This window comes from Balearica regulorum, chromosome 2 (genome assembly GCF_011004875.1).
Source record: "Balearica regulorum gibbericeps isolate bBalReg1 chromosome 2, bBalReg1.pri, whole genome shotgun sequence".
NCBI lineage: Eukaryota > Metazoa > Chordata > Aves > Gruiformes > Gruidae > Balearica > Balearica regulorum.
Genome location: NC_046185.1, coordinates 56,835,491 through 56,863,366, shown reverse-complemented (window position 1 = coordinate 56,863,366; position 27,876 = coordinate 56,835,491). Strand labels below are relative to the sequence as shown.

The 27,876-nt window shown below is 40.2% G+C and overlaps 2 protein-coding genes and 1 long non-coding RNA gene across 3 annotated transcripts in view; 2 read left to right on the top strand and 1 right to left on the bottom strand.

The window, feature by feature from the left end:
• The window catches only part of APCDD1 (APC down-regulated 1), a 32,254-nt gene extending 23,094 nt beyond the window's left edge, over positions 1-9,160 (top strand). Inside the window, exons 4-5 of the mRNA XM_075744435.1 lie at positions 2,668-2,989; positions 5,029-9,160. Coding sequence (XP_075600550.1) covers positions 2,668-2,989; positions 5,029-5,480 — 774 coding nt within the window. The 3' untranslated portion in view covers positions 5,481-9,160. The remainder of the gene's footprint in view (positions 1-2,667; positions 2,990-5,028) is intronic.
• LOC142600403 (uncharacterized) overlaps positions 1-27,876 on the top strand; it is a 179,363-nt gene that overhangs the window by 68,964 nt on the left and 82,523 nt on the right. The window lies entirely within an intron of this gene.
• The window catches only part of VAPA (VAMP associated protein A), a 36,333-nt gene continuing 28,179 nt past the window's right edge, over positions 19,723-27,876 (bottom strand). Inside the window, exons 3-6 of the mRNA XM_075744470.1 lie at positions 25,150-25,253; positions 23,051-23,131; positions 21,447-21,623; positions 19,723-20,519 (exon numbers count right to left, since the gene is read on the bottom strand). Of these exons, the coding sequence (XP_075600585.1) occupies positions 20,361-20,519; positions 21,447-21,623; positions 23,051-23,131; positions 25,150-25,253 (521 nt within the window). The 3' untranslated portion in view covers positions 19,723-20,360. The remainder of the gene's footprint in view (positions 20,520-21,446; positions 21,624-23,050; positions 23,132-25,149; positions 25,254-27,876) is intronic.

Here is a 27,876-nt window from a genome sequence, read left to right as displayed (position 1 = left end):
CACTAAATCAGACTGCTTTCCGGAGACAATGGCTCACGTCCTCTGAAGAGAGCTAGGGATTCAACAGACTGGTTTTGTAAGTCCCAAACAAGCTTACAGATGAAACCTGGTGAGATTTTATTGCAGGCAAGAGAAAGGTGGACACTGGACTTCCGTCATATTGTACTTGAAGGTTTGTTCCAGGAATACAGCTACACACATTTTTTTATAATAATTATTATTATTTTATTTTTAATCATATCCAGTTCTCTGAAATTTCTGTCTGCTTTCTGACAGTTCAGTGTCTTTATTGAGCCTCCTATCAGTCCTGTCCCAAACAGAAGAGCTGTAATTGTCTCTGTTTCTGTGGAATGAGGTTAAGTCAAGTCACACAAGAAGGCCACACAAGAAATCTAGAGCAAAATAGAAAACATAACTGGATCTTGGTTCCTCTCTTGATTGTCAGAAAATCAAAACTGAAACTTGCAGTTTCAGAAAAGGCTTAGTCCTTGTGCATTATCAGTGCTTTCAGTGTTCAGGAGAACCAGATGTTTTGTACCAGCCTCTGCTGTCAGTTACGATGGCACAAATCTGTGCTAACGTCACTAGTTGCAGTTAAATTACTCAATTAAATGTTCTTTGTATTTTCAGTAAGATACTAATGGCCCTTGCACCTGCTTGCAGAATTTAGCTGGAAAATGTATCTTAAAATTAGTTAACGAGCTCCACAGTGGGAAAGAACTGCATCTGCTTCAATAACATACTGACATGTAGTTCCCAGAAGACCATATGTTTTGGGTTGGAAAGACCCTCTGGAGGTCACCAAGTCCAACCTCCTTCCTCCTTAAAGCAGGGCTGTTGGCCAGCACTGGTTCAGATCAACCTGATCTACATCGTTTATAGTTATTTAATTTAGCACACAGACCGCTATTCTACTTCCCAGGGATGTAGAACAGCAGACTTTTCATTGATTTCGCTGAGCTTTGGTGTCTTATCCGGTCTGCGGTAGGGGCAAATATAAACCCTGTTGTATATTGATTCTCTGAAGGTACCTACAGTCATATGACTGGAGAAACTCAGGGTACTAATGAAGGTTGTGTAAATGTCGCCCCTAAGTGTGCCATGAGCGGAAGGCAGTGAGTGGGGAAATGCTGACTCCATAGCAGCTCACGTGGACTTTAAAGTATGAGCGATGGATATGAGCATCTATGTTACGGAGGGACCTCAGAGAGATCTCAGAAAAGAGGGCTGGAAAGGGCTGCAAAGAAAAAGTATTTCTATAAATCTCTCTCCCTGATGGCTGCATGGGGAGCTTCAGCTCTTAACTCAGTGCACTCTGACTTGCACCTTGGGAAAACACCTCGCAGCTTGAACAAGGGGGATATGAGTAACCACCCAGTGCATCCCCTTCTCTCCAGGAAGGTCTGTGTGGTCTTTGCCTTTCACCTTGAGTATAAGCCTGCTTACAGCTCAGGGTGCTGCCCCTCCACATGTCACCAGCCGACTAGAAAGCCTCTACCATCGGGTCCCAAGATGTAAACAAATAGCTCATCAGCAACCCAAAACAAGCACCAGGAAAACAGAAAACACTGCTTTTACCTTGCGGGGCAGCATTTATTCTTCTTGATCTAATTTGTCATCAATGATGAAGTGAGCTAAAAAATTAGTTTCATAATCTTTTATCGGTCCATAAAATTTACTTCAAGGTTTAGCAGAGCAGAGACAAATGCTAATGCTGCTGTCCCTCTTGCCATTGAAAAAATGCAAAATACAGTTTGAAAAGAGGACAGAGAGGCCAAACTCTTTTGCCAACAAGAGAAAACCTTGCAGAGGCAGAAACAGTTAGACTTAGGAACAACCTACAGGTCCCTGTAGTTTCAGTTTCTGATGTCGGGTGGTAGAAGCCTCAGTGTGAAATTCCCTCCCCTCCTGCCACGGACTCAGAGCCTGCATGCCCCTCGTAAGACGCCCCCGGCACTCACAGATGGGGCTGGGGGTACCCGGTTGCTTGAGGCCATTTCTCGGCTCACAGCAATGAGCTGCCGTGGAGTCCAGCAGGCACCACGGACCCCGTTCTTGCTGGAGAGGGCCATAAAGCTTTCACCGTGTCTGGCAGCAGCCAGCCATGTTGTACACTTCACAAGCTTATGTTAGGGCTAACAAAAGCTGAAAAAGTTTAAAATTGCTGGTTACTGTTCTCCCAGGCTACTACCCAACTGAAAAATGTACTTAGGATACCTGCGCCCATCTATGATACCCAAAGTTAACAACTAAAAGGAAGACAGGTGCAAAATAAGAACTTAGCAAATGTATTCATTTCTAACACAAGAGTTGCCAAGTCTCCACCATAGTAAATTGCCATCTGCCAGCTTCTTGTATGATTTGAAGGCTAAAGTCAGCCTCTTCTAAATCAAATAAAAAGCTGAACTGAACTGCTCATTTCAGAGAAATGCAGATGAGAGAATTAATCTCCTAACTCTGTTCCTGCTGTGCAGTCTTATACATACAAAACCAAACAGTGCCATGTTTCAGGTGCTTTGAAGGGTGAGAACACTAACAAAATAAAAAATGACCATGTATTCCTTAAAATGTGGAGCTGGAATCACTTCAGGATGAAATTGATGGCCCTATTCATTGCCCTCTATCACAGATAATGCCTAATGAGGGTTTATCTCTGCTTCCTTTCAGAACCACGACCGCACATGCATCGCGTGCAGAATCATCTACCGGTCGGACGAGCATCATCCTCCCATCTTACCCCCCAAGGCGGATCTGACCATAGGGCTACACGGAGAATGGGTGAGCCAGCGCTGTGAGGTGCGTCCGGAGGTCCTCTTCCTCACTCGGCACTTCATCTTCCACGACAACAACAACACCTGGGAAGGTCACTACTACCACTACTCTGACCCCATCTGCAAGCACCCTACCTTCACCATCTACGCCAAGGGACGCTACAGTCGGGGAGTGCATTCATCCAAAGTGATGGGCGGCACAGAGTTTGTGTTCAAAGGTAGAGTGGCTCACTACGCTGGGGATGGAGGTGGTCACGTAGTTATGGACCAGGGCAGGATTCGCTCATAACGATTTGGTTGCTGATGATTTCATTCTGTTGTTTTCAGGAGTTAGTCATTTCTTAGTAAGTTAGTTAGTCATTTCTTGGTACGCTCTTTGTGTGAATGCCCAGCCGAACTATACAGCTGCACAGCATTTCACACCACTGAACAATACACATTTGAGGCAGAGATCTTTAAGTACAGCACAAGAAAATAAGATTTTGCATCACTAAGTCTTGGAGTCCAGTGGCCAGACTTCAAGCATCTAAGCAAAGTGTCTGAGATTAGATCTGTGTCCTAGGGCTCCTTTCTTCAGAAGGCATTTGAGGTCAGAAGTGGTATAAATCGTTTTCTGTCGGAGACAGATGTAGCAGCATGTGCCTTTTCATCAGCTTCCAAGGGACCCTAGAGTAAGTAAGGATGTCCCTAAAGACAGCTCTGATTAATCTCACCACAGTGAAGACTGGATGTATCTAACCAAAACCCCTCGAGTACTTTGAGAAGCAGCGCTCAGCGGTGACGCCGCCCGGGTCCCTGCGGCTGAGAAGCCTTCCTGTGCAAACAGCCCCATAGCACCCTGCTTAGGAAGAGCTCAGTGGCTTTAACCACTCACACAAACAGACTTCTCCAAAACATGATGTCCCGCCGTGGCGCCGGCCCCAGCAGAGCCTCTGGAAGCCCCAAGCACTCTGTGGGCTCTTCTCCTTATTTCAGTTTTCATGTGAGATACATATAGCTTCTTGTATGGCTCCAATTTAGGAAAGCATCTAACTATAAGAAAAAATTTACTAATCTAGGATTTTCATAGGAGGCAGGAGGTGATACACTTGCCTGTCAGAGCTTTTGCTCTTTACAGCTGCATGCAGCATGTCCCAACTCAGCTCCTGGGGGAAATCCAGGTTTTGCTTGAATTTCTGGTTTATGGTATGCCAATTTACCTCACAGATCGAGGTCACTCATTTGATTTTGGTAAAAATTTAGGTTCACTTTCTATAGATTACTTTTTTACATCAGCTTGGACAAATAATGTGAACTGTTTAGCCATTGGGTCAAATATCTGTTTATAAAACCTCAGAATAAAATTCCCAACACATCTTACTATAAAAACACATACACGCTGTTAATGACCTGCAAGAGAATTTGGGATTTTGGTGCCTCAGGAGGCACAAGAGCTGGTTATTTGCTTCTGTTTTGGTCAGCATTGATCGTTTCAGACTCTCTTTTCTTGATATACAGGTGAAACACATACCAAGAAAAATCTCTATTCAGCTTCCATAGGCTTATTCAATTTGGCTTTTCCTAACTTTTTAAACTGGCTGAAAATAAAACTTTATGTGCCTTAAGCTTTTTTGAAGTACAGGCAACTTGGAACTGAAGAAGCTGCAAGCTTCCACATTTGATACTACAAGCTGCAGCCACTGTTCAGATACGACACAAAGCATCTCTCTGTAGTTCAGCAATACGTTATAATTCATGCAAAAAAAGGACAGGAAATATAGGAAGATAGTGCAGCTGTGGCACTTTCCAAATTTTCCAGTTGGAAATAATTATTTCATTAGTTTTACAGGGTAACATGTTAAAAAAATGATGAAAAATACATTATAAATAGCCTTACTTATGGATTAATATGGATGGTAATAAAACATGAGTAAAGTTTTATTGTTTCCTCTTTTACCTATCTATCTCCTAATATAACCAACTAGGCTTTATCTGTAAAGGATTGCCTGGAATTTATGAAAAGCTCTGCTTAACCTCCAACTGAGATATGCGGCCATCAGGTTTTCTTCAACTGATTTTGTGTGTGTGTTCTGTATGAGAAGCAATTACATCAAAGATGCGAAATTATGCAAATAGATTTGCTGGCTACAATAAAATATTGCTTTAAGAATGAACAAGCAGAGACAATTCTGATTTGACAGGTACACTCCAATCTGCACGTTGTCTTTGCTTTTGTTTTTGTCCATCTGCTAATAGTTGCTCTCTTCCTCTCCTGCAGTGAATCACATGAAGGTCACTCCCATGGATATATCCACAGCCTCCCTGCTCAACGTCTTCAACGGCAATGAGTGCGGAGCGCAGGGGTCCTGGCAAGTTGGGGTTCAGCAAGATGTCACCCACACGAATGGCTGCATCGCGCTCGGCATCCGCCTACCTCACACCGAGTACGAAATCTTCAAAATGGAGCAGGATGCCCGGGGCAGGTACTTGCTGTACAACGGCCAGAGACCAAGCGATGGGTCCAGCCCCGACCGACCAGAGAAGAGAGCCACTTCCTACCAGATGCCTTTAATTCAGTGTGCTTCATCAGTACCCAGATCTGAAGAGTCACCAGAGGAGAATAAAATAAGGCTGTATAACAGCAGGGCACCGGAAAAATATCCCAGCTCCCCAGCTCTTGCTTTGGTGTTGTTTATTTGTACTGTGTCATATTGGGACATTCTCAGCTAGAAGTGAAAAAAACTTATTTTTCACGACTACAAAGCCAGGATTCCACCAGACTGGGGGTTGTTTTTCTTCTGAAAGAAAGGGACATTTATTTTCTTGATGCACTTGAATGCCTGAGAACTGTTGTTCATTTCCTTATGTTCCCCCTCCTCCTCGAATCCCGAACGGCACTCGTTTGATGTTTGTGCTTTGAACTTCATCCAGTCTGATCCCTGGCCTGACATGACTGCACAAAAGTAATTGCACTTTAGGACTGCAGACTTTTGGGGGGAGGGAGGGGGTCTCCTTTTTTTTTCATTATTTTTTTTTAACTGCTGGGGTGAACATTACGATCCTGCTTCAGTCATCTCTGCCATCTTACCATTGTGGTACTCTTCTCCCAACGCTGGGTTTCCCATCAGAATTTATCTCTGGGGAAGGGCTCGGTGTCGTGCCAGTACTGTGGTAGCAACTTCCCCCTCTGACTTCACAGCTCTGATGTATATATAAGGAGGAAAGCCACAGAGATTCATCTTGTCATTATCTCCCAGCTCCTAACACAAAGAGAAACAGCAAATCAACAGCCCTCCGTTCATATAGTGCTAAACAGTTGATACCTCTAATTAAAAAATATTCCAAGTAATTGAAGCTATTTTTACAATTGTTAAGTTGTAAAAATAACCAGTGGTTTAATATTTTCTTATTCAATTTCCTTAGCTATATAATTGCTTCGAGGCCTCCCTTTCTATCTAGTCAATAGTTACAAGCAAGCCCCCTTAAAGCCAGACAGAAGCAGCATTTTCCTGTCAGATGCACACAGTACACAAAAGTTGCTGATAAAAGCCTGCAGGGACAACTTCTGCTTTAATATTCCTGAGGCCTTACATACTCCACGTGCAGTATTCATGCCTTGGATTTTCTGCCAGCCAGGTGGACAAAGTAAAGGAACAAGTGGGGTCTAATATGTTCTGCAACCCTATTTAGCAGCGTATTTTTAGTGATGTCATCTTACGTAGGAACAAGTAAAGCGTCTCAGCAGCAAGCACACCGTGGCCCAGTGGTAGAGCAAAAAAAGGCAGAAACAGACCCACATCCACCTGAGAGAGACTGGACCAGTCGTACCAGAGGGAGGAGCAAGAGTTGCATAAATGCAGCTGCCCTCTCCCTTTTCTCCTAGCTGGACTGTCCCAACACATACCATGGTTTCACCAAGCTTAAATTGGCATTGGTTTGGAGAGCACTGCTGGGAAGGTGGGTAGGCACAGCCCTGAAACCCCTTGGGTTTCCCCAGTGACAAAGACATCCATGTGTGCACTGACACAAATCGAAGCAGACTCTGGAGATAAAATTTAAGGCCAGCGAGGAGGTTCAAGTTCATAGATAAACCATGCTCCCCTGCTTTAATGGGGAGCAAGCTGAAGGCACAACTTAACTTTCTGCCATTTGGGCTGTGGCTTTTACTGATATACACATGTTTTGGCTTGCAGGAGGAGCAGGAACCTGTGTAAGAAACATAAGAAGTAAGGTTATAGCATTTGTTCATCAGTATCAGTGGCTTCTAGCTGCCCAGTCCAGCAGAGAAAAAAGCCTTTAATATGTTATTTCCAGCATCATAGGAGAGGTATGTCTTGATTGAGGGTGTTTCAGCTTTACATGGGTCTCCATACTGTCTGCTATAGCAAAAGCATTCTTTGAAAACATAGTGACAACATGGGCCTTGCTAGCAAAAACAGCAGGAAAAAGCCATTCGAGCAGCAAACAGCTATGCTCAGGCTCCCTACCTCCTCAAAGTCTGTGCTACCCTGACAGTTTTTCCAAGCTAGTATCAGCCTTGGATGTGAATTTCCTCAGATTCATCTGGTTTTGAGACAGCAGGAGGAAGGGGGGAAGGAACAGTATCATAGACTTACTGCCAGGCCAGATCACATTTTTTTCCTCAGACAGATGAAAAGTCACAGAAAACTCATTACGAGTCAGGAGTGGAGCTCAGGATGGCTGAGTAGTCACCAGAGAAGCTAGGAACCAGGAAGGAGTCTGATTTTCTCTAGCTAGACTTGGGTTTTTTGTTCAGCAGATTTATACCAGTGTATCCCCAACTGAGTCACTGAACTATTACAAGATAGTTAAACACATCCTTTCAAATACTAGCTTTGCTTCTGACTTCTGTTTGAGACACAGTGGCATGAGTGAATTCATTCTAGTCTCTATTTATGAGGATGGGTATGGCATGATGTTCCTCAGATCACGAGACAAGCTTCTTCCACCACCATCAACCATTTCCATGGTAGGTGGTCTCATCTCTAGAAAAAATATCAATGGCTAGGAGCTGTCAGACTGTTCCTTCCCTATGCAAGTGCCACACACAACTCGGTCCCAGCTGAAATCTGGCACATGCTCCTGATGCAGGATTGAAGCCAAGAGCAAAGGAACTGCTCCACAGCACGATGTTCTATACTCGTCAGGGCAGTGATCTACAGTTGATTAGTGCTTCATGGCTCGTCTGTACATTGCTTAATGTCAGAAATATTACAACAGTTTCAGGAGAAAGACCTGTCTAGTTCTTACCTCTAAAAAGTATGTTCCTGTCTCACCTGTGTTTTGAATCACAGACTTGCAAAGATCTAGGTTTTCCAAGGCTTACCATTACACTAAATGCAAACATGACACAATGTACAAATGGTACAAGAACTGCATTTTTTTTTGTCCTGGAGATAGTTAAAAAGGAAGGACTTGAAAAAGGCCTTCCTAATGCATTGCCAGAAATCTGATTTGGGGCTTCTCTATTTTATTTGTAGCATTGACCAGAAACATAATTTTATGATCTGGGTTCTTAGCATATGCTGCACCAGCTTCCCTCCTTGTGCCTGTATATTTTTTCTTTGTTTTTCTATTAGCCAACAGAAACCAAGTTGGACAAAGATGTAAGTAAGTCTTCAGAGTGCACAGTTTATTTGCCAATCCGTATTCTCTGCAAGGCTTCTAAGCTACAGGCACAGAACTAGGAGCTAAGCTTCCATGATCTTTTGGTTTCATCATGTGCTAAATTAAACTGCTGCACAGCACCATATACATTTGTGACACAGTATATTCCATTCATTTTATTGCTCCAACCTGACCTCATGTGCCAGCAGCCCTGGCTGCTAAAGAAGTTAAGTCACAAGTGGTTTAGCAGGGGAAGACCTACAAACTGAGTGACTTGTCCCATATCGAAATGCAGAAGCTTTAAAAAAGAAAAATGAAACGATGTTGGTAACTTCAATAATTGCCAACATTGCCAGGACAGGTGAAAATTCTTCCCTCTGTAATATCCTACTTGAGGAACCACTTGACACAAGAAATGGTAACCTGAAGAAGTTCTTGTACAAATTGTTTTAACAGATTCTATTTAAGAAAAAAGGACAAAAGGGATCAGAAAAATCAAAACAAGTGTTCTTACACTGTTTCTATACCGTTTACATATTGTGCCTGCTGCCTGGGGTAGAATGTCATTTTTATGACCAGAAGTCCATATTTTAAGATATGTCTGTCTTGCTTGAGTTGGAGTGTGCTTGCTTAAAGTGCAGGATTTAAAAAATAAAATCTTTCTATTTTTGTAAAGTTATAGGAGATATTTTTCTTCTCAACTATGTTCCAGATTAAACTGCCGGGGAAGTTTAAGCACTTGTTAAACTATTGATTGAAATAAAGAAGTCTAACTGAAAAAATTAAGGATTTCTTTGCCTCCTATACATGTTAGTTTTCTGTTGTGTTGACTTTCTACCTGTAAAAGAATTTCTTGGAAAGCGATAACCAAAAATCCCTCTGTTGAGTAACTTGTGCACAGAAAAGCTAATGTCCTACTATAGACACAAGAAAACATTTTTGCTTGAGAACACATCACTAGAACAGCTCTGATGGATACAGCAGGGATGATTTGTATTTCACAGCACATCTTCAGGTTCTCTGAATAAAATGGGGGCTGGAAATGCCCAGCAAGTAACCATGGCATTGGCTTGCAAGGAAAGTAGGGCCAGAGCAGCTGTTTCAGGATGAAGGTTTCTTTATATTTCAAAACAGAATATTTTTCATAAATGAGATGTAAGCAAACAAAACAGCATTAGTGCTCTGCTATTCCATCTCACTTGCTCTATGGGCTACAGCCTTGGGGGGGGAGCAGGGAGGGATTAGAAAAGACACTTTTCTTAAAGCGGAATAAAAAACTCAAATTAACTGAGAATGGAAAGAAGTATCTTCAGTGCTGTGCAGTTTGGCTCCTGCCTCACTTGCACAAAGAAAGAAGAGGTGAAATGAAGCCAAGGAGACTTCCACCATCACCACCACCAGCTTTGGAGTTGACCAATTTCTGAGTTTGCAAAAGTGACTCAGGAAATCCCTGAAAGATGACCTCAATTTTCAGGAAGCATGCTCTAAATTACAAGGCACTCCAAATGCAGTAGTCACAGTGTGCAATGAAGCAGCCTCCCTTCCACATAAAGCGGTAGGTATGGTTGAATTCAGGCATAAATAGATTCTACATGGCATAATTTACTCATTCCTGACACAACAGGGAGGGCTAGGTAATCAAAACCAGCACCACTCATTCTAAATTTTTTCATTAATTTTCCATAATTTGCCAAATATTTGCCAAGAATTTTTTCCTTCTAGTCTTCTCCTCTTTAGTGCAATCATTGTTATTTTTTTAACTGCTATTTGCTGCCAGCAATTAATAATAAGGAAATGAAGAAACAAAATTACTACTCCACTGCTCAATCAGGCAGAAACAAACATTTCTGTGAGGAATCAAACTATGAGTACCCTCAACAGCTAAGGAAACAGTGCTGTTGGCCTCAGCAATTATTTGCCACACACCTTCTCCCCACCCCTCCTCCTTCACAAGTCTGTTCCAGGGTATAGGACCAGTGCATTGGATAGATTCTAGCTATGGTGCTACCAAGCTGCAAAGATAGTAATTCCTACATGTCTTTCAGTAATGGGAACTGCATGTGATTGATACCTCAAAGTGGGTGGACACAACTCTCAACATCCCTTTCCCCAAGGGAACCACATTGGTCCTTATCTGCTGCCATTTCCAAGACAGTCTGTTGGAAAGTGAGAAAGCACGCTGCACAGGATAGTGCTGTCTTCAAATAAAGACATTAACCAAGGCTGGGAAAAAAGTTTACACTTGGAGTTGTTAGGAATTAGATCTCCTAGATTACCTCTGGTGAATTCTGCAATTCCACCCACAGAAAAAGCCTGGGGTCAGACTTACGGACCTTCATCCAGAGGACAGACAATTGCTAGACAGACACATGCGTTATCAATTTCTCTAAATAAATGTCCAACTGCTGGATCACTTTTCTCTTAGCACCAAACAGCAGCCTGAAGACCCCTAAAGATGATTAGAACAGTATCTAGACATCAGCTTTATTAACTACCCTATGAGGCATTGCTGGAACCAACCATACCTTCCAGCAAACAAAATTAATACTTTCATGGCTATAAACAAGAGACACACAAACCCCCAAATATTCTGCCACAGAAAAGAGCTATATACCTGAACTCTTCTGCAGGTTCGTGTGACGGCGGCCCATGGGTTCAGGGCAGGGGCCGGGGCCGGCTGCTCCGGCTGGGAGCGCTGAGGGCCGAGGAGACATTGCCATCTGGTGGCTAAAACCTGCTGAACGTTAATTCTCCTGCCAGATTCACACCTCCAAAAAAACCCGCCAAAACAACGGTACTATGGTTAGGGGAGCGGGAAAACTAAAACCAGGCGAGCTTTTAAGGTTCGCAGTCCCCTTTGTCGCGAATAATAAGCAGCAGCTGCAGCGCTCAAGTTAAACAGAGGCTAGGGATGCTTTCCCTTAGTCTGATGATAGCAATTCGTTTAGACTACCCGGTAGGGTAAGGTAGCAACTACGGAGCAGAGGAGCGCCAGCAAGATAAGAGGGTGACACCATGTCTCTCATGAGGGGAAGGGTCATCAGAGCCTGGGTAACTGGGCAAATTAACAGGAAATGTGTATTGGCCCTTAAAGCAGTTTCTCTACTGAGCCCATAGTTTTAGCATACAGAAAATAAAACATACACACATCTTTTAAAGATATTTACAAGTCTTCCCTGAGGATCAGACTAACACTACAATTTCATTCCACAAGATGCTCTCTCCTTACCAGAGGGGCACACCATGCATGGCAGCAGTAGCAAAAAATGGAGTAAGAGGAACTACACTCGGAACAAATCAGAAGTTACGCTTTCAAGAGTTAAGAAATGCCAAAATGAAGCTTTGCTCCTGCAGCCTTCGCTGCAGCCCAGTGCCATACAATCAAGGCAAAACTTGTTGAACCTATACAATATGCACTAAAGGAATCTCTTCTCCACGCTCCATAAGAGATACTGGGGAAATGACTGCATGCTCTAAGCTGTAGCAACCATTTCCGCAGGTTTTGCTTTAAATTAGTACTAGAAGGGAAACACTATTACTAAACTGTAAAGTGTGCATTGCTTCAACATATTCCCATCTGCCATATAAATGGCAACTGGAAAACATAATGATATACATATATACAGCTCATATGTAAGTACTTTATTCATGCAATTACCAACACTTTTAATGAGTTGAATCACACATTCACGAAAACTGTTCTAAGAGCTACATAAACTCTCAAATACGCTATATATGCTAAAAAAATACTGTATTTTGACAGTCTAATTTTAAATCTTAGACTATTATTCACTCACCCCATTATAAGAGCAAATGCTTTAGGTTCCATGATTCCAACCAGGACTAGGAGATAACTATCAATGTGTAGCTACATGAAAGGGAGTATATAGGACTTAGTGGCCATCAGGCCTGAGACCAGGAAGGATTTTCCTATGAAAATAGCTTATTTTCTTTAAATCTAAAAATGCTTTTGCATTCACAGCTGAGATCTTTGCACTTCATGAAAGCACTAACAAACGCTTCTGGATGTTGGAAATTCACCTTGTGACAGAATCCTCCTGCTTAAGCCTCCTGTTTCACTTTGAAGGTCTCTAATACTTGCAGAGGCTCAGAGAGCTTTTGGGAAAGGGTTTTGGACAAGGCAGCTCCCATTTGGCAAGAATGAAGGAAGTGTTTCTGCACCCAGTCACTTTGATAATGAGCAATTTTAAAGTAGCTCAAAAATTAGGAACAGTTAAATGAGGAATATGGATTAGTAGAGGCAACTGAAGCTGCTACAAACATGATACACAACATAAAGTCCTACAGTAATCCAGTCCACTGTAACCACCAGTTTGCATGCAGGCACCCCAGAAAGACTTCCGTTTGCAGATCAGACGTAAATATGAGTGTACACAGACAGGCGCACCTCACAGTTTTGCATAACCCTATTATTACACCTGCCCACAGGGGAATTAACACTTGTGTGGCTCACCTAACGAGCCAGAGCGCCGGAGGACTTGGGTCATGCGCTGCGCTTTCCCTGTTGCACTCTCAGAGCAGTAGCCAGAGATCAGGAGGCCCCTGTCCATACACTGCTGGTTTCCTTGCTGAAAATAGTTACTTTTAATTAGCAGCTTCATTTCTACACCTCTAGTTCCACAAATGCAATTTCTACATAGCTCTAGAAGTGGACTCATAAAACAACAATTAGCTTATTTTTTTAAATTACTGGTCTAAGAGAAGCTTTGAGGTCAGTTACACCTCCTCTGCAGATCGGATTTCTTCTCTGATCCATTTGCAATCATTAAATCATTAGTATTTCTGAAGTGCCTAAGCAGAGCAGTGAGGATGCATACATGCAGGGTTATACTTTCTTCCAACTTTTAGCATTTTCTTGCATCACCTCCTTCCTGTCCCCAGGTAAATCACACTCCTGTCTCACCCCACACACCTGCCATGAGCTTACACCAGTGACAGCTCGAGTTTTTCCCCCACCGTACCTGCTAACCTGCTCCCATATAATACACTTGTCTCTCACCCACATTGCTGACAAGCGCCAGGGTGTTTGATGGGTGCCCATGCTGACAGCTTGGCAAGCACACCAACACTAACTGGTCGGACAGCAGCACGCAGGACAGGTATCTTTGGCTTACTGTGCAGGCTTGCCCTTGATGGGAGCACCAATTTAAATGTCTTTCATCTCAGCTCTAATTTTCCTGTAATTGGAGGTAGTTGGTATCTGTGAAACATCAACTCCTCTATCAAATGTGGCTTGAATTAGATTTCAAATTCACACAGGGAGGAGCAGCACAAAGATGCTGCAATCATATAAACCTTGTCTCTTTAAGTTAACTTTTTCCACAAATATGCTGACCTTCCTTTGCCATTGTAATCTGGTTCCTGCGGAGGCAGGATGAAGAGATAATTTCACCTAATCAGGAAAGCAATCTGTTCTGATTTTCTTAAAGCTGGGACATGAAATGAAAGGCCCAAGGGCTAAAGTATTTCAAGGTATTACGCAAGAAAGTGTAGTCTGAAAGCAGTGCCGTGAAGTTGAAGGCTGCATTGGAAATCTGAGGTTAGACAATCCCGGGCATGAATACAATGAAAATCCTTCTCGTGGCATTCTCCTGTTTACAAGATCAGTCACCATGAGTTTGAGGCTTTACACCCTGAGGTTGGACAGAAAGTCCCATACCTGGAGAAGGCCACAGCTGTCTCCAGCATATGTCTGGGGAGAAGGCAGCATGTACAGACCTTTCCAACAGCCCAGCTGTCCTGGGAAGACACAGCCACCAACAAAGCCACTTCTGAAGCAGTCCACCTTGCTCTTCTTGTGACCGTCTTTTCCTACCATACTCCCTTTTTCTTCACCTGATGCCAGCCACTCCTGAGATGTGGGGAAGGTGTCTCATATTTATAATTTCAAAACTTTAAACTAACCTGAGGTGACTCAGGCAATCAGGAATATTAGCTACTGCATGAGCTCCCACTATGAACGACTCGCTTCGTTATCAAAGCTGCACCCTCTAATACCTCCAACTGCAGCTCTGGAGGGCTGGCTCTATTTGACCGAGGGTTCAAGTTTTGTTTTCTGTACTTTCCTTCTAAGCCTTTCCAAAACAGCTCTGTGAACTAGACTGTCCTACATAATGATTTAAAGCAATGCCTCTCAATCATTAAGAATCAGAGCACCATCTTTATAATTAAGATAATCACTAGATTCTCATTAATATTCCTCAAAGCAGCCCTCATACCAGTGCGGAGGTGTACTGTAGTCTGAAAAGCAGTAATAACAGCAAAGCATTTACTAATTTTGAGTGAAAACACATCCCTGGATTTAACCTCTAAGAGTCTACTATTGTTGGAGCACCTTTGCCTGCAGGAGTCAAACATGTCTAGGTTTTAAAAGTGTTTGGCTCTTCTAAGAAGTGCCTCCAAAAATCAGAGCATAGCTGTCTGTATCATCTGTATTTAGACTATTAAAGCAGCAATGGAAAAATATTTTGCCATTCCCATGGGCAGAACAGTATATAACAACATGTACCAACACTAACATATTAGTTGTACAGATTTAGGACTGTTCGTTTACTTTTACTTGAAAAGTACAAACACCACTGGCTCCACACAATTATTTTTTTTTGCTACGCAGACACACTTTTATGTTCTAAGACTACAAACTCAACATGCCCAAATGTTTGGCTTTTTTTCCTTCCCCTCCCCCCACTGTCTAGTCTAGCAGAGGTCAGACATTATCATCCCAGTGAGCACAATCCACCATTAAACACCTAACAGCCATGTTTTCTGCCTGCTTAACACTGGGCTTCAGGAACAGACAACACAACAGCTGTCTTCAGGAAGGTGCTTTGAAAGCCTATGAAAGATTCCCAAAGAACATGAGGCAGCATTTCGGAAATCCAACAACAAAAAAAGACTTGGAAGAGGCTCAAGGAAGGCTTGATGAGAAACAGGATGGAGTGTGTGCTAGAGAACAGAGCTGTGCCTAAACCATCCCTTCCCAATCATTTGTCCCAACACTTGTGCCTCAGTTTCCCCATCTCCAAAGCCAGGATAATCCATCCTCACAAGGCAGACTGAGACACTCGCAAAGATTGCTCTTTAATTACTACCCATCCTGAGAACAGCCTAGGCATTGATCACCAGTGACAACCTCTCTGAACTCAGCTATGCATGTGAACCTGCACCAGTATTAGTAGAAAGATAAACTTTCAACAACATCCTGAAGCAATTATTCCGAGACTACAGCAATTTTTTAATTTATTTTTTTTTGGCAGAACTTGGATGATAAGCAGACTAACTTAAAAAAAAAGAAAAATCAAACTCAAAACATTTTGTTGCTTTTATACACAAGTTTAAAAGGTAAGAACAACTACTTCAGTCACCTTTAAATTAATTTTTCATTTATTTCAAGTGTCTGAGCTCAGACTGCTTAGCTATAATAACAGCTGTTTCACGCCTCTGTGCCTGGATACCATAACTCCATTTAAATCTTTTGTAAAGAAGACGATGGAGGGGCAAGAGCAGCATTCCACCACTGCCAGCAAAAGAAGTAGCTACTGTGTAAACAGAGATTCAATACTTTGCTGGCAGTATTATCAACATTACATAAACTGGTACCAAGCTTTAAATAAAATGGCACTGTAACATGGCGGGAGATGCTTATACCACAGCGTAGTTAAAACTGCATCTTTCACGCCCTACAAATTATACTTCATCCAAATCAGTTCCTAGATCCAGTTCACCATGCAAACACATATACCCTTCTCCCAGCAAAAGAGGTACTGACCTTACCATCTAGCAGTAATGAGAACACCAGATAAAAATATCAGAATTGTTTTGCTTTTGCACAAGACTTCATTTCTACATAGCTATTTGTGACCTAGAGGGCAAAAAATAAAGGTGACAACACCATCGCTACCCTCTGCTTACGCAGCCCTGTCAGAATCAGGAATGTTTCTTAAGCATATGCAACCTGCATTCAAAAAGAAAAAACACAGCAGATCATCTTCGATATACCTGGTTACAGTACTGAGTGCCCCTGGAAAAGAAGGTCAGACAGGAAATAAAGAAATCGGTCTCATTTAATCATCATTAGTTGCAATTTTTCCTAAAGGAGTTCAAACCCTTGTGAAAACTGACTCCTCTATTTATTGTTATGATTCTATGATTTAGCCTCCCCTCTTGTCCAACACTAAAGTGTGCCACCAGACTGAAGCTGCCACGGAAGCTCAAGATCAGCAAAGACAGAGCACCCCTGGCAGCAGTGGTCAGTGCTACAGATGGATTTGCCTTGCAGGACACATCCTGCAAAGCCATTTGGCAGGAACCAGCATAGAAAGCAAAGCAATAAACAGTTACAGTAATGTGGCTGAAAAGACAAGCTATGTAATTTCAATCCCACCTGCAAACATGAAGACCAGGGCATTTCACTGTTAGAGTAAATGTTTATTAGGGTTGCTCTGTACCTGTGTAGCTTCTCATTCCAGCTTTTTGCCAGACCGAAGCAAGCGTTTGCCCTGGCATGTCAGTTCAAGGATAAATACCTAGGGACTCCAAAAAGGAAAATTCTTTGTCACGACAACTATTATAAATCTGACAAGCCATCAGCATCCTCAGAATTGCCTGGATTCAGGCACCTGCTCTTCAGCACTGATTCTTCACCCAAGGCAGCTCCATGCTATTTACCAGCTGTACCTAGAAGCATGGCAGTTACACAGCCTGCGAGGCAGACTAGATACACCTATTCAGTATCAGCAGTCTACAGAAGGTACATAGTCAGGGAGAAGGTCCCAAATAAAAAGGACACTACTACATTTTTAATGGTTTATTAATACTTCAACTTTTAATATCTTTGAAGAAGGCCTGAAAGGTAAGTTTTGCTTATTGACTTTGTCTTCTCCCCTTTGGCAAAATGTCACCTTCCACCTCCACCCTCCCTCCTCCCAAGCGGATAACAAAGTTTCAAGCTAGTGTTTTGTTGCTTCTTATATGTAAGTTGGCTTCAATCCTAGCAGCAGAAACATGCAAGCTGGGGCAATCGTGTTTGTCAACAGCTTTTAGAGAATGCATAGAAATGCACGAATAACTTGTGTATTGATATAAATAACTTTTTCTTAAATGAACTTCATATACTTTTTAAGTGGGTTAAATTTGGTGCCCAGAATTACTACAGAAGCTGTATCTTCTATTTAAACAGGCTTTTCCCCCCTCCCCCAAACCATCATACTACTCTTTTTTTAAAGTGCTATATTCATAAAGACTTTAAAATACTACTTTGATACTGTTTACTTGTTCCATCTTGCCCTTTTGAGAAATCAGAAGGGCAATCTGTAATACATATTTAACTACAGTTACGCATTTAGCCTCACACGACTTTATGGGCATTGTTGTCATCTTGTATCAGTAGGAGCAGTGGAGAGACTGTATTTCCCCATGCTTACATACACAAGTAAGCAGGCAGACAAAGCAAGAAGTTCTAACCATTTCAGGAACAAAGACAAACAATTTAATCCATATTACATAATTCACTGAATACAGTTGATCTCATCCAAAGTGACTCCTGAGAGCAAAATAGTTTTAGCATTACATTTTATATACAGCTATGAAGGGATTACAGGAAACCAAGAGAGTCTCCTTATACCATTACTAAGTACACTGGTTACGAGACCGCTGCACACTTTCACTTTGAAGACATTACTTAAACCATGACCAAGTTTTATCACTACCTGTTTGTTATTTATGAAAAAAAGATATTTCAATCTGATTTTCTTGTTATTTTTACCTTATTTCTGCTGCCAGGCATCAAAACCTGAGTCAGCTGCATTAAGCAAGGACTTCTTTTTCTGCTCTCAAGTCTTGAAAGTGCTAGCTACCCTTGAAAACCTCTGTACAGTATGCTGTAAACATCTTAGGATCTTCCAGAGGATTTTTTTTTTCTCCCCTTCAATGCAGGAATGACTGCTCTGTCTGAAGCAAACTACATCCTGCACACTATTGCTTTCGTTATTTTCCACTTAATCGGTTTGGAACAGGCTATGAAAGTTTGATGCGGCAATGTTCTGTTAGAGAGAAAAAAGGAAAAAAAAAAAAAGAAAAAAATCAGGAGAATTACACCATTCTGAAACAGCAGAACCAAAATAATCAAGACCTTAACATAGTTTTTCCAGTCACTGGGATGGAAGGAGACTTGAATGCAGACACTGGAACAAGGAATCGGAAACATCTGTGCTTGCATGCTTAAGTGAAAAGATAAGCAGTATTTGCATTTTCTTCATCATCTTCCTTGCACATATGCAAGATTTTATAAAAAAGTTTATCACAGAGAGCAATGACAAAACATGATGTAATTATAGTTTTCTTTTTTTTAAAAAAACACTAAAAATCAAAGGCAACCAAGATAACATACAACTTCTCCAGAACATTTTTCTCAGGTACATAACGTGTGCATGTACCAAGGTCTAACACACTTAGCTGCACCACATCAAGTCAAGCTGTCCAAGAGCATACACAATTTTGCTTACAGGAGTATATGCCTTCTGCAATTTTTCAGTTTATAAGTAATTCCCTGTATTGGATTATGCTTAGTCAGAAGTACAGATAATATTTTGTTCCCATACTACTGTTTGTTTTTATGACAGATGAGGCAAGACATAAGATTAAGTGCAGGGAAGCATTTCAGACCCTCAAATAATGCGTTCTTTAAAACTTAGCTATACATAGTTAACACAGGTAGATCTGCCCAAGAGTTGCATAAAAATTACTTTAATTTTCAAAAGGTGAGCAACTGAGGCTCGCTCAGCAAATATCAACTCTTCTGCATCATAGAATTCACTGTGGGTGTCTGAATCATTCAATTTGCATTTTTGAGTATCTGCTAAAAGAGAATTACAAACTGAGTAGGTTAGTATATGTGAATTAAGTACCCTTATGAAATCAAAGAATAATGTTGACTCCTGGAAGACACCCAGAAGATCCAAAGATAGAACAGAAGGTTGATTATTACACTCCTGCACAATCCAAGCAAATTGTTAATATATTGAAAACATTCATGTCTGGTATTTGTACCTGCTGTATATCCAAATCATTCTGTCCCAAAACAAGTTCGAGAACCATCCTCTCTGTAGCTGAAAGCAGCCAGAAAACAGTTTTTTTTTTTTTAAACAAATTGAAACCTCCCCCCCTCCTGCCCCCAAGTTTCAATTACAACAGTCTAAGCCAGAGACTTAAGCAAATAAACTTCAAAATAGCCATTTGTTACAAGTAGCAAATTACCATGAACAATGAACTTGTTAGGAATCCCTTCTAAAGTACGACACATACAAACAGGCTACCCAGCAGAAAAATCTGTTAACAATTTTATTTCTTTTGTAATGTTAAATATTATAGGACAGGATTGTAAGGATGAAGAACTGTCAACAATGCCTCACAAGGGATAAGAAAGAAATTCTGCCATGATATTAGCAAAGTAAGGTAAGGAGAAAATTTACACAGTAAGAGGCACCATTTCCCCCAGAATACCTCTTGTCATATTCCTGAATGAGTGGGATTAGCAATCTAATAAATCATTTTTCAAGAGGTAACAGCAACAGATAAAATTTTAAAGGATTATTAAAATAACATTTACAAGACTGAACAATTTTTGAATTCTTATTAAAACCACAGAAAGAAAGAACAATTCTTTATTTATGAATTTTCATAAAGGACTGACTGTGCAACTGACACCTGCTATTGATGATTTAATATACAATTTTGTCCAGTAGCCGAACAGTTTGTCTTTTCAGATTGTGTTTTCTAACCGTGCGAGATCATTCAAGGCAAAGCCTGTTATGATGCTGTACACAAAAATGGCCACTTGGGCCATACTACCAATGAAGTGGTAGGTAAACAAATCTTTTTTCTGGCCAAGAAAAAAAAAAAAAACAACCAAAAAAAACCCAAAAAAGGAAGCTGCATTTTGCATGCTTCTCTCACTCATCCTTTCTACAAGATGAACTTCCCTAGAAAGAATCCAATGAAAATGGCTGCAATTACAACAAGAAGTGAAGGAAGAGAATTAGAGCCATTATCTCTGAGGGCCAAAGCTGTGGGTGATCCAGATTTATCCGAGTGCGCTACCTTTCTGAGCCTCAAGCCTTCATCCTGAGGGGGGGAAAGAAAACACAGATGGAAAAAAAATTATAAACACATCTTCTTTATAATTGTAAAAACTGGACTTAAAGGCCAATTTACTGGTGAACATTTAAATACAATTTAAAAAAAAATTACTAATATTCCAAATAAAGACAGGTAATCCACTAGCATCTCTCCATGCTCTGGTTAAGAAAGATTCTGAACTTCTTGCTAAGCACAATGAAGAATTCTGCTTTTACTTACTATGTGGCAGAATGAAATAGCAGTAATTTCTTATTGTTAAGGAGAAATGTCTGCTTTGTGTAGTGTTTCTCCAAATGTTCCAATGTCATCAGAATTACAGGTGTGGAGACATCATTATTTCCTGGTTCTTTACAATGCTACCATGGCCAATGAAATTGTCAGATACCCAAAAGCAAATATATAGAAAAGTCACATAAAGTCACATATTGACTAGTTACAGGTTACTGAAATAGCACCTTTACATAAAGGTACTGGAAAGTAGCGTTTGCTTACCTCCTCTGGCCAAACAATTGTTCTTTTTCACTAACCATTTGTGATACAGTATGTTACCCCTTTGGATCTCGTTTACTCATTCTTAATGAATAATAATGCATTTTTATTAAAAGCTACTAATTTGGTATCTCTGATTTGGATTTGAAGTAACTAAGACTACCTTAAATAGGACCATTTCATTTAAGAAGAAAATTATGTAGCTTCAATATCTCATCCATGACAATCACAAAATCTCAATCACTGAGACATTCAAAATATACAGTAGAAACAGAACAGTAAAATCACATTACAAATCACTCTTGACATTTTAACAGTCGTATCTACTTTCTGGAATACACATCTATTGGCCTAATTACAAACCAGACCTTTCAATCAAGAAGAGTGAAGCCACTTCAATAAAAACACATAAGCAGAACTCACTCTCAGGTGCCGATTTTCCTCTGTCAGCTTCATAATCTCTGCTTGAAGCCTTTTGCACTCCTCCACTAGCTTCCTTGTTTCAGTATCATTAAGTGAAACACTATGTGGTTTTGGCATCGGTCCATCCTGTTTAGACGTATTCAGTACTGGGGCGGGCTTGCTTGCATCTATATCATTCTACAAATATTAAGAATTACTTGAGAATTTTACTTACCTAGAGAAAAATCATCCACAGTTTAAAACTGAAACAATCCAGCTACTAATATAGTTCAATGAAATTCCTATTTACAGTAATCTGACCAAAGACTTCTGTTATCACTTCAATTCTGATTAGCTCAAATATTAAAAAACAAGAAGAGATTGCACTGTTTAATTTTGGTACTACATGCTACTGCGACAAAAATTAATACTTTAGCTGCTTAACACTGACCCAGCAGGCATGCAAAAGATGGCATAAAATACATCAAACAGCCTAAAAAAATAAAAGGAAGGAAGTAATTCTGCAATAGTTAAGAAACAAAACAAAGTAAAAAGAAAACAGGTTGTGTCACAAACTAAGTTGAAGTATGGCACAATTATTTTGCACTTATATGAGATTTTTTTACATGCATAGATTCACGCTACTTTCCCCCAACATGCCTTATATACTACTGCAAAAAAATGGACAGTACTAAAAAGAAAAGTCAAGGCCATAAAGTGAATAAGGTTGTTTACAGAAATCCTACTTCAGTACTCTAATTCATAATGCTAAAAACAGCACCCCCGAAAAAAAAAAAATCCCCAAAATCACAACCCAGAATATACAGTATTAAGATTCCATAATCAGAAATTTCAAGTATGAGGGTGAAAAAGAAAAAAAAAAGTTAATGCATAAAAATTTAGTCATATTCTGCAAAACTTTTAGGGAACTGAGTTACCTATTTTTCCAAATATCAAGCTATACAAAACAGACATCTTCAGTCTGTATACAATGAAACTGTCATCTCCTACACAATTGGAATAGACTTTGTCTGAAATCAAGAGCATGAAAGAGGTAATAGGATTTTTATTTTGTCCGATTCTCTGTCTTTACCACTACCTTTAAAAATGCATTTTGGATTCCCAAAGCATGCATTAATTTCTAATCAGTACTTCCTTTTCTAATTCAGCTGAATTAGAAACAAAGGTTTTAAAATTGAAAAGCATTTAATACTTCAAAAAGCAAACGATGCAATTCACTTTTCACTGTACACAGTACTTCTTTTTCTTTTTTTTAATCTGACAGCAATAAAATGCTAAAGCAGATCAATAATAAAAATAATGAAATGATAATAATTTTGGGCACTAGTCTCCATTGCTGGAGGTTTTTAAGATGCAGTTGGACAGGGTGCTCCCTTTCTGATGAAAGGTTGGACCAGATGGTATTTCAAGGTCCCTTTCAACCTGGGCTGTTCTATGAATCCTTGAAAAGTTATATACTGAATTCTCCTCCTGTCTAATTTAGTACAATTTCGTACATTCCATTTAATCAACAAGTCAAATAGGTTTTAAAAGAAATTCAAAACAAATTTCTGTGAGATCCTAACAGCCAGTGTATGACAGTTTCTTACTCTTTTCATACTTACCAGTTTATCATTTTCATTAGGCATTTCAAACACGCATCTTAATTTGGAGTCCATTAACTCATCAGGTTTTGCTTCTTTCCACTAAGACAACAATTAATATAGTTAGCATGCCAGACTCATACAAACATCTCAACAGTTCATAATGTTGCTCTTAGTACTTGCCTCCCCTACCCTAGCGGCAATTTTCAGACTTGTTTCTGAACAATGTTTTTTTTGTTCACTTTGACTACGCAAAAAAGCATAGAAATGGTTAGTTAAGTCTGGAAACAGAAATGAGTAAATTGAACGCAAGGATAGATCCAGAGGTTTGCAGGGGATAGGGAGGGGACAATACAGCAGTTCCTTTAACACACAATGAGGAACAAGTACCATCCGAGTCAGTTTAAGAACCAAGTTCTAGCTCTTTCACTCCTTGGTAAATGTACTCCTTATGTCCCATCTTGGAAGCACCAATTTTAAACAAAAGGTTGAAAAACATCTTTTAGTGACTCTTTATTTAGTTCCAGCATAAATTTCTTTAGTTCTTTGTATTTCAGATTTTTAACCACTTCCTCCTTTTACTGCATAGTACATTACAATTTGGGCCTAGAGAATTTTTCAAAGCTGTTTATAAAAAAACATGTCAAATTCTAATGGTTGTCAATATATTTAAGTAACAGTGAAATATGCTGGAATCTCTCTGCTCAACTGACAATTAACTTTCAAAGGATACACTTCATGTAGTTGGCTTAAATCTTTAGGCTCAGAGACTGATCTGAAGTCTGTGGCAATTTTTCCAACAATAGGTCCTCTGAAGTTACCCTAGAACTGCAGGTCTTACAGACTAGAATACCCAGGCTTTTCATAACACCCTTCCCACTCCCCCCCCCCTTTTTTTTTTATCCAGTGGCATTAGTTGTATAGTAACTTACAACTACAATTACCAATTTTCTGCAAGATCTGCTTCTCAGTATTCTATACTTGAACACACTGAGAAAGCAGTTATTTGAAAAGTATTTCTAAAGTGGATTTTTATATCCTCACCAAATAGTTACGCTTCACTTACCACACATAACCAAGAGCCATCAGACCATATTAAGAAAAAGTAAACCAGACCAATGAGGAAGAGAGATGTTAACTTTCTAGCTACATGTCTCAAAAGCTTAACAAAATCTAAAAGGTTTTCCACTTTTTCCAGTGAAGAGTGATGTCACAGTAGTCTTTGCCTTCATATAAGGGGACAGAGCCTAAACCTGCAAAGGTCTAGTGAATTACAGTGATTTATAAAACCTCATCTTTATCCTTTGTTTCCCCTCTCCTCCTCTGTCTGCCTTGAGTGAACGTTGAACATACCTGTGTAAACTCAGGCATTCCTTGCAAGAGTCTCTATAGACAGAAGCCTGTGCATCATTCCCCTCCACCTTAATACACATGCTTATGGGAGTCTACATACACCCTCAAGGGCATGTTCTGACAACCAAATGTTTCCTTCCCATTGCTACCACCTTGTAACATCAGAAACAAGCGTCCTTACTTCTGAACTAACAAGCACAAACCTAAGCATCTTCTTTCTGGATCTTTCATAAGACCAATCCTGCCTAAGAACTCAATCTACTACATGTTCTATTAAAACAGAAGATAAATCTATAATTTGTGCTGTGTTTAGCCACTTGGTATCTTGCAATAAGACATATCTTAAGTCTTCCAAATGTTTTAATTCATTATAATCCCATTCAACCTTTCATTTAAACACTTTTCAGACCAAATGCACCCATTTCATACAGCTTTAGGCTTGTTGTTTAAACATACTCAATTCCTTCAAATACAATGTTTATCCCCTTCAGATTAGCTGTGTATAAGGTACAATATGCCCATATTTTAACACTGAACTGATTTTAGATTCACTACTATTTCCATTCAACCAGTTCACTAGGCGAGTTCTAAGAACTGAGCTTGTATTTAACCTTAAAACCCCCGAATCACATATGGAAGTTATACTTGTTCAGAGAAAACCCAATTCTTCTCCAAAAATAAACTGCAAAAACACTATTCATTTACACTTAAGCCTGAGTTTTTACAAAAAAAACCCCCAACAGTCATTTTACCCTATTTTTACTTACCACTGCCTCCATATCTGAAATATTTGGCGGTGCATAGGTTGTTTGTACCATAAACTTGTGCTTACTCTTCTCATTTGGGTCATAGTCGAAAGGCTGCAGCATTACTGTTCGAAAGAAACAATAAAGCACAAAACTGTGATTCTTCAGCTGATCACTGCAACAAGCATGCTATCCACTTTAGATTTGCCTCTCACTGAGCCGACACTGAAAGTTAAAATGCAAAGGCAGAGTTGAAAACAGAGAAGATATACACTGTGGCAAGAGATACTGAGAGAAAAGATCTTAAAGTTTTTCAGAGTCTGACATAGCTGACATGATTATTTCTGTACTTGCTATAGCTAAAAGACGTTTCATATACAAGTATGAACAAACAGATCCTGTAAGACAGACAAAAAAAAATAATCCCAAATGCCACAGGATTTTTCTTTGGAATAAACACATTTTTTGATTAAGTGAATGCAAAGTTAAAGAATTGTAGCACATATTATGATAGTTGGGGAGGGGGGCGGGGAAGGCATCATGTTAGTCCCCTAGTCTCCTTTTAGAGACAGTTAGCTGCCTTACTCCAGATGAAAGTACAGGACCACACAAATTATATTTAAAATATGTGTATGTGGGTACACGTGCAACTTGGTCTACCAGAGGATGAGGACTCAGAGTGAACTGTAAAGATAAATTATTTGACAATGTACATATACTTGTCTTCCACAGAATGCGAATTCCAGTTCAGTATACGTTTATACAAAATTAAGAGAATTGGAGAATCATAGAATGGTTTGGGTTGGAAGGGACCTCAAAGATCATCTAGTTCCAACCCACCTGGCATGGGCAGGGACACCCTCCACTTGACCAGGCTGCCCAAAGCCCCATCCAGCCTGGCCTTGAACAATTCCAGGGAGGGGGCATCATCCACAACTTCTCTGGGCAACCTCCCCTAGTGCCTCACCGCGCTTATTGTAAAAAATGTATTCCTGATACCTAATCAAAACCTACCCTCTTTCAGTTTAAAGCCATTACCCCTTGTCCTATCACTCCAGGCCCTTGTAAATAGTTCCTCTCCAGCTTTCCTGTAGGCCCCTTCAGGTACCGGAAGGCTGCTCTAAGGTCTCCCCGGAGCCTTCTCTTCTCCAAGCTAGACAACCCCAACTCTCTCAGTGTGTCTTCATAGGAGAGGTGCTCCAGCACTCTGATCATCTTCATGGCTCTCCTCTGGACTCAGTCCCAACAGGGTCCTTGTCTCTCTTGTACTGGGGACCACGGAGCTGGACAAAGTACTCCAGGTGAGGTACTCTCATGAGAGCAGAATAGAGGAGAATCACCTCCCTCAACCTGCTGGTCGCATTTTTGATGCAGCCCAGGATACAGTTGGCTTTCTGGGCTGCAAGCGCACATTGCCGGCTCATGTTGAAGCAGTTTCAGATAAAGATTTTAAAAAACCCCTAAAATTACACTTATGTAGTCCTATCAACAGATATCTGTATATTTACCTATTTTACAGCAATGAAAAAGCTATAGCAGAAATACTGATTTAGCTAGAAAAGCACACTGTGTGCTCTGAACCTTCCCATATATTCTAAACCAATTCAGTTTGTATACTTTGATATTGCTACAGTTTTCAACAATTCAATTATATTTTCCACAATTCTGAATCTTCACTGGATGTAGAGTTCAACATGTTTCCCTTCACACAGAGAGTAAATTCTTCATGCTAGGACTGAACTGCATTAGCTTATAAAATACTAAGTACACTATCAAAATTATTAACTTGGCCTAGTACCTATGAAAAAAAAGTTACTTCTAAATTTAATTACATTAATTAATTTACATTAATTTGAGGCCTTACATATTAGTTACAAGTCCAGGTGTTTGCTACAGGATAGTTATCGCTTTTTTTATTATTATTTTCCTTAAATGTTACATAAATCATAATCAAAGGATAAGTGAATAATGTGAATCAGATATATTACACAAATAAAGCACATAAAGGAATTGCAGTATTTGACATGCTTTCAAACAATCCCATTTGGAAAGGTTTAAAAGTCCAGTTTCCTTAAATCCTTGGTCTCACTGTGGTCCAAAACATAACTGATCAAACTAAATGCTTCTTCCAGGTACAGATGCTATAGCAATTTATCTCTAAGAATTGTTCCATCAACAGACTACTGAATAGTATGCAGTACTTCAGTTTCCTAAAGCCAAGGGAACAGATGGAATAACTTGAAAGATAGCAAAGCCAGCTTTCCATCATCAGAGAACTTTTTCACATGCTGGCAGAATCCTTGAGTAACAGGGATAACTGTTACGCTCTTTATGCTCTTTGACCACTCGGTAACAGCTGAAAACCTGATTGAATTGAAAAGCAGCAGAAAAAGACAATCCACAGATCCAAAGAGCCCTTCAAGCTCTTCATGGTTTTAAGTAATCACGGAAAATCTCATGAATATACAAAGCCGCAGTTTTCAAGATGTTCTTGGAATCCCTGAGTAGTCCAGAGATCACTTCTAGGGGAACAGCAACAAATAGCTATGAAAGGAAGCCTCTTGTTAATAGGCCTCAGTCTTCTATGGAGGAAGGCTTTATCTCCACAAAATAAATCTTAAAGGGGTCTGGAAATCAGAAGGAAGAACAGTAACAAGTAACAGTAACAAGTTGTGAAGGAAGAAGAGTATTCTGAAAAGAAAAATCAACAACAAGCAATTGTTGTTAACAAGCAATACATGACACAAT